This window comes from Microcebus murinus, chromosome X, assembly GCF_040939455.1.
Source record: "Microcebus murinus isolate Inina chromosome X, M.murinus_Inina_mat1.0, whole genome shotgun sequence".
Taxonomy (NCBI): domain Eukaryota; kingdom Metazoa; phylum Chordata; class Mammalia; order Primates; family Cheirogaleidae; genus Microcebus; species Microcebus murinus.
Genome location: NC_134136.1, coordinates 121,572,943 through 121,579,920, shown reverse-complemented (window position 1 = coordinate 121,579,920; position 6,978 = coordinate 121,572,943). Strand labels below are relative to the sequence as shown.

General features: G+C 51.9%; 1 protein-coding gene across 1 annotated transcript; it reads right to left on the bottom strand.

Moving 5' to 3' along the window:
• Window positions 1–777: 777 nt before the first annotated feature.
• Window positions 778–3,844, bottom strand: LOC105862298 (CXXC-type zinc finger protein 1-like). Its single transcript, XM_075999183.1, has 9 exons — window positions 3,707–3,844; window positions 3,437–3,556; window positions 3,191–3,366; window positions 2,662–2,869; window positions 2,452–2,562; window positions 2,081–2,130; window positions 1,842–1,938; window positions 1,005–1,157; window positions 778–924 (listed from the first exon to the last, which is right to left on the bottom strand). The coding sequence occupies exons 1-9, from the start codon at window positions 3,842–3,844 to the stop codon at window positions 778–780; spliced, it is 1,200 nt and encodes a 399-aa protein (XP_075855298.1).
• Window positions 3,845–6,978: the final 3,134 nt, after the last annotated feature.

Here is a 6,978-nt window from a genome sequence, read left to right as displayed (position 1 = left end):
TGGGACCTTGTGGGATGGCCAGGGGTGGAACAAGATGGCAAGGCAGGGAAAATGGTACCACTCTGAATTCTCCTCAGTGTCCCAAAGTAGAAACATCAGGGAGGACTGTCCCATGCTCCCCTATCCCCAGTCTTCCTAAGAGTTATGCTAAAAGGGAGGCTTAACCATTTATTTCAACATTTTTCCAACATCTCTGGCCTGGGGCATATTAACAATTACACAGGAGTGGGCAAATTGGCTGTGGAATAATCTGGTGTCAATTACATACCTGATGGCCCAGATGGTGGTCTGTGGGGAACAAGGCTCACTGGCTCCCCTGACAGAGGAGGACTCACTGAGCACTGAGTAGGCATCAGCTCACACCCAGCCCTGCATGTGCATTGCCCTCCTAAGTACAGCTGCACTGTCACCTGCCACTATTGGAGGTTTGAAATTGGGTTTGCAGCCAGAGAGCTAGGTTTAGGGAACATCAGAACATATCAAAAACCTTATTCTTGCAAAATTCATTAACAACTGTGGACAGTGGAGATGAGGGCATAGCAGATCTCCTGGTCTCTCCCAGGATCAGGGAAGAAAGAAGGATGGAGGGACGGATGGGAACAGGGAATTTCTGGACATCCCTTCTTCGAGGGCAGGTAGACAGAGGGACAGGAGACCAAGTGGTGGACAGAGAAGCACAGAGGGAAACTCCAAGATGCCCTGAGAAAAAGGTGGATGGAGCAACAGGCATGTGGGGCATTCTTGGGTGTGCAACACCAGACCTAGGTGGGGCAGGCCTCAGCTCTCTGGCCTGGAGCGCAAGTCAGTGGTGAGTGGGTCGTGCTGTGTCGTCTGATGAAGCATCAGGGCCAGCAGCCCCGCCCGGTTGGTCATAGCCGTGCGTACCTTTTGCTCCTGTTCAAACAGCTCTTCCAACTTGTGCAACTGTGGGAGGTGAGCGTGAGCAGGGGGATTGTAGGACCCTCTCCCACATCCCACCCGCCCCCTGGGCCTTGGGCCCCTACCGCGCGCACACGCTCCAGGTCCACCTCAGCACGCCGCAGCTTCTCCCAGCAGTAGTGGCGGTCACACAGGTGTTTGGGGAGGCAACAGAAATTACCCGTGAACTCAAAGACATTGTGCACTAGTGGGCAGCCACACACCTCATCATTTGGTACCTTTGGGGAAGAATTAAGGGGGGTGAGCTACGGAGGAGGGTGGCCAGGGGTGATCGGGCAGGTATGGCGACGGTGACAGCGACAGGGGAGTGGAGGACAGGGTGGAGAACTCAGAGTAGATGGATAAATGGGGCACAATGAGGCATGGAAAGAGATCAAACAGGCAGAAGGGGCAGGAGGGTGGGGCGGGGGGTGCAGCAGGGGTAACAGAAGAGTGGGGCGTTGAGGCAGGGAGGAGTTGAGGACTGCGGCAGGGACGTGGGGGTGGGGGCTGAAGCAGGGAGGAAGAAAGGATGTAAGAGATGACAGGCAGAGAGAAGATAATCGGGGGCAGGAGACAGGGAGAATCATTAGAGTGGGGGAGTCAGAAAGTGGGTACCAGACAGGGAGGAGGAGAAAGAATTGGGGTAGGACAGGAATGGAGGGTGCTCAGGCAGGGAGAGGAGAAGAATGTGGGGAGGTGTAGGCAGTGAGGCGGGCTGGGACCACCAGAAGAAATGCAGGAGGTCAGGTGAGAAGGCATGAATAAATATGCACAGCCAGGCAGAGAAACATGAGAACAGAGGGCAGTCAGGACGGGAGGATGGGATACACAGGGCTGGTCAGGAGATAGGGAGGTAGGTCAGGCCGGGAGGACTGTAGGAATGGAGGAACGGGCATGAGGCGGGGAAGGAAAAGTCTCACCTTGGGGTCCCGAGAGTGCTCAGGGCACAGCACTTGAAGCCGTTTGCAGTACCTCTTGCTCTGTGGGTCATAGACATCACAGAAGAGCCGAGTGGTCCTGGGGGGAGGTGGAAAGTGAGGTGCTGAGGGTGAAGGAGGCAGGAGGCCTCACCCCAACCCTGCCCCTGAGCCCACCCACACCCTGCCCTGACCTTGCTCCCCCTTGCTCCTGAGCCTGTGCATGTAGCGCCCACACTCACCCCTCAATGCAAGTAGGGTACAGGGACCCAAAGGTCGATCGGCACTCATACTGGGAAAAAAGAGCACAAATGGGAGGAACTGTGGACATATGCTGCATGCCCTCCCGTGATAAAGCTCCAAAGGACACATCGTCCCCTGTGGACCTGTATGCTCCTGTCTGCACAGCCAATGTCCCCCACTCCCACCGCTGCTGGCTAATGCCCCGACTTTGACACTCATACTGGGGATGGAGGAAGAGCACAAATGGGTGGAGCCACGGACATGTGCTGCGTTCCCTCCTGCCAGTACCCAGGCACCAAACCTGCCTGTGGATCCCGAGCCACCCCTCCACCCCACCCAGCACCATCTGACCTCCAGCTAATGCTCCAACCTTGGCAAAACAGCGTTCCATGTGGCGCAGGGCCATGCGCATATTGATGGGTTGCCCACAGGAGACACAGAAGATCTTCAGGTCTACTCTGTCCTTGTCACCTTTGTTGCTCTGTACCAGGTAGTGGAGGGGCCAGTGAAGCAATACAGGGTGGGATGGGCAGGGCAAGATACCAGATACCCTTATTCTCCACCCACTCTGCCCTCTCACCTCCACATCCTTGCACACAGCCTGTTGCTTGCCACGAAGAATGATGGCCTCAAGTTCATGGAACTGGCACTCCAAGTTCTTCAGGCGGGTGTAGGTGTCCTGCTGCTCACGGTGGATGCGTTCGAGCATTTTCTTGCCATGCTCATTAGCAATGCAGGGGCTTCTCTGCCACTGCTGGATGCGCTGGGGCAGGATCTCACGGATGCGGCTGGAAGGGGAGACAGCAAGAAATGGAATTGGTGGATGAGGGCATCAAAGGAAAAAGAAATGGATGACTTAGTGGATGGTGAATGTAAAGGGTATTGAATGGTGGCTGAGAGAATGTTGATGAGTAGTTGATTGAATGGTGGCTGGCTGGCTGGCTGGGGGTATGGGTAGGTTAGTGACGATAAGGGTAAATGAGCAGGTTAGTGGATGGAATGCAAATTCATGGTTACATGAGTGGGTGGCTGGGGGGGGGCTGGAGTTCCAGATGGCATAGATCACACCCTACTTCACATTTTGTCTCTTAACCTCCAGATGCACTCACTCAGCTGCCAGCTTCATGCCACAGTCATCCGAGCAGTACTTGGAACCTGGCCGGGTGGGATAGACACAGCCAGGGCCCAAACACTGCCGCAGTGGGGCAGGGTCCTTGGCATGTGTCTCCTGCTCAGGTTTCCCCTCATATGTGTGCTTCTGCTTCTGCTTCTGCTTCTTCTCCATCTGGGGGGCAAGAGTGGCCAGGGTGCCCTGCATTCCACCTCCGACCTCTACCTCTATGCCCCCCTCCTACCATTTCTGCCACCTTCCACTCCACCTTTTCCTTTAGATCTTCCATGTGCTTCGCACCCAGTGCCTGTTCCTGCGGCATGGGATCCAGGAACGGAAGCTCCGCAGTGTCACTCACCCCGAGCTGCAGACCAGGAAAATACTGACAGGCTCCCCACATCGGGTGTCTCAAAAAGGTCTTTGGACACTCCCTGCCCCCTCTCACCTCATTGCTGACCTTCCCTACCTTCGTTGTCTCCGTCATTCCACCCCAGGGCCCTGTCACATGCTCAACAGGCTTGGATTGCCAAAAATCCCCTCGGCAAGCGTCCTGGAATAGGTCAGCATCCCAAGGCAGGTCCTCTTCAGACAACAGCTGGGGTGTGGCTGTTGTCCCAGGTGCCTCCTTTGCTGCCAGTGGCACCACTGCCATCTTGTACTTCTGGGCCAGCCTGGACTTCTATGGTTGGGGCAGCTGTAAAGTGGGCAGAGACCATAGCAAGATCTCTGAGGGGGTTGTAGGTAAGATCTGAGGGGGTTACAGGTAAGATCTGAGGGGCAGACCCTAAGCATGAGCCTCACTCCCCATCTACCCTGTGTGCTGCACTCACCAAAGACCAAAGTTATAAGTAGGATTCCCTCGCTGGTGGGAGGAGGGCTCTTGGTCAGCCCTAAGTGGATACAGGCCCACCCAGCCCCAACACTCCTGGCTTTATCCTCTGGACAACCTGGCCTAGGGCCACTGCACCTTCCTGGATACAGTAGGCCCTGCTTGCCTGGGAATGACTGGTGCCACTAGGTCCTGTGTGCCCACTATATCCAGACACACCTGGATACATCTGGCCCCACCCTGCCTACCTGGATGCATAAGGCCCTAATTACCTGCCCAGAAAAGCTAGACTTCACCCCTTCAGACTTGCTTAACTCAGCCTGCCCTACCCCTTCCTCCAGGACACATCTGCTACCCTGCTTGCCCTGCACCATGGACCCAGACAAGCCCACCTCCGCCAGCCTGCCCAAACACACTTGGGCCCACCCCTCAGGCATGTTCAGCCCACTCACCTGTCTCACTCTAATGTCTCTCCAGGACCCCTGTCTGCCCTGCCCTGCCCTCCTGGACACACTTGGTCTCACCTTACCCTCCCAGCCCTGTGGGCCCCATACATGGAACCAGGACATACCCAGCTCCACCCCCGCCTGTCCCTGTCCCCCAGGCCCCCTGACTCTTTAACCCCACATGCCTCTCCCCACTTCTCTGACATACTTGGTTCTGCCTCACCTCCCAACATGCTGAGACATGTTGAAACATGCCAGACCCTATACCCCTTCTCTACCAGCATATGCCAGACCCAGCCCTGCCTGCCCTGTTCTCAAACTCCTGAGCTCAAACGATCCACTGGCCTGGGCATCCCAGAGTGCTAGGATTACAGGCGTGAGCCACCCGCACCCGGCCCAGCCCTGCCTGCCCAGACCCACCCACCTAGAATAATTTCACAGTCTTTATTCTGAAAAATATTCCTACTTGGACCCAGTATCACCAGTATATTTATATAAATATATAAATTTATATATTTAAAATATATAAATATACAAATATAAATATGTTTGTGTTCATATGTAGGCACACGTGAACAAATCACTACTCTCAGTGATTAAGAGAGCAAGCACACACACCGGAAGAACACATGTCTTGAATAAGACAATTATCAATTGTAGAACTCATACATACTATCTTCAAGCTAGCGATGCAATATTAATAAAACTGACCCTGGACTTAGCCTTAAAGCAAGTCTAAACACATTCCAATGAGTAAGCATCGCACGCCGCACAGATAAACTGCATTAGAAATCAATGCAAGGCTTAAGTTCGGGAAATTAAAAAGCACGTCGAAATAACTCTTCATAAAAAGAAAAATAACTGAAATTATAAAACACTTAGAACTTCATAATTACAAAAACAATACCTACCTAACTTGTATTCTCAAATTGGATCCTAACGCCAAGAATATGAGAAAATAAGAAAAACGTAAGAAATGACTAATCGGAGCATTCAACTCGCAACATTCGACTCAGGGCATTCAACTCAACTGAGAGCAAGTCCCCTTCGTAACTCCAAAGGCCTCCATTATCAACCCCCAAACCCACTTCAATAACCCTACACCCACCCTCCAGTCACAAAACCCAAAGTTCGTCATCAAACCTCTTGTAAAATAATAGCTCAGGCGTGCCAAGGGCGCTAAACCTTGGAGCCTCGTGGCAGGTGTAGCTAAAGACTAAGCACTTCCGGCTCTGGTAACGACCCCAGCCCCGCCCCTTAGTGCGTGTGTTGGGTTTGCGCTTGCTCAGGAGCCCAGTGGAGCAGCTGTACCCCCAAAAGTTCAAAGTGTACAGTTCGAGAAATGATGCGACTACGTGCACTGCGCCACCCCTCGGAGCACTGCCGCAGGCTCCCCGGTATACGCTTGTCTCTTCTGCCGCCATTGTCACGCTGCTTTACATACTTGAGGTGATTGATCATTACATTGTTGTGCATAGCAGGAAAACTGCTTCCTTTATCATTTCCAATTATTTTGAATAATTTCTTTTTTGATTATACTTTCTTTAAGTTTCAGAATATTATCGGGATACAAACTCTTTGGTTACATGAATTGCCTTTGCACTGTCCGAATCAGAGCTACAAGCGGGACCAACCCCCAGACAATGCGCATCGCACCCATTAGGTGTGAATTTACCCATCCCCTTCCCCCTCCCACCTACTCGACGCCCTATGAATGTTACTTCCACATATGCAGGTAAGTGTTGATCACTTAGTACCAATTTAATGGTCAGTAAATGTGGTGCGTGTTTTTCCATTCTTTTGTTTGTTTGTTTTTGTTTTTCCATTCTTGTGATACTTAGAAGAATGGAGGCCGGGCGCGGTGGCTCACGCCTGTAATCCTAGCATTCTGGGAGGCTGAGGCGGGTGGATTGCTCGAGGTCAGGAGTTCAAAACCAGCCTGATCAAGAGCGAGACCCCGTCTCTACTATAAATAGAAAGAAATTAATTGGCCAACTAATCCATATAGAAAAAATTAGCCGGGCATGGTGGCGCATGCCTGTAGTCCCAGCTACTCGGGAGGCTGAGGCAGCAGGATTGCTTGAGCCAGGAGTTTGAGGTTTCTCTGAGCTAGGCTGACACCACAGTACTCACACTAGCCTGAGCAACAAAGTGAGACTCTGTCTCAAAAAAAAAAAAAAAAAGAAGAATGGACTCCTGCTCCACCCAGGATAGTACACGGGGTATTAATCATTTTTTATGGCTGAGGAGAACTCCATGGTATACATATACCATATTGTATTAATCCACTCATGAATTGATGGGCACTTTAGTTGTTTCCACAGCTTTGCAATTGTGAATTGTGCTGCTATGAACATCCAAGTGCAGGTGTCTTTTTTATAGAATGCCTTTTTTTCTTTTGGGTAAATATCCAGTAGTGGGATTGCTAGATCAAATGGTACGTCTACTTTTAATTCTTTGAGATATCACCCTATTTCCATACAGGTTGTATTAGTTTGCAGTCCCACCATC

Coding starts and splice junctions, on each gene's coding strand:
- LOC105862298 (XM_075999183.1), bottom strand. CDS start 3,844: ATGGCAGTGGTGCCACTGGCAGCAAAGGAGGCACCTGGGACAACAGCC. Junction 3,557..3,706: donor ATTTTTGGCAATCCAAGCCT/GTTGAGCATGTG, acceptor CCTGGTCTGCAG/CTCGGGGTGAGTGACACTGC. Junction 925..1,004: donor ACCTGGAGCGTGTGCGCGCG/GTAGGGGCCCAA, acceptor CACCTCCCACAG/TTGCACAAGTTGGAAGAGCT.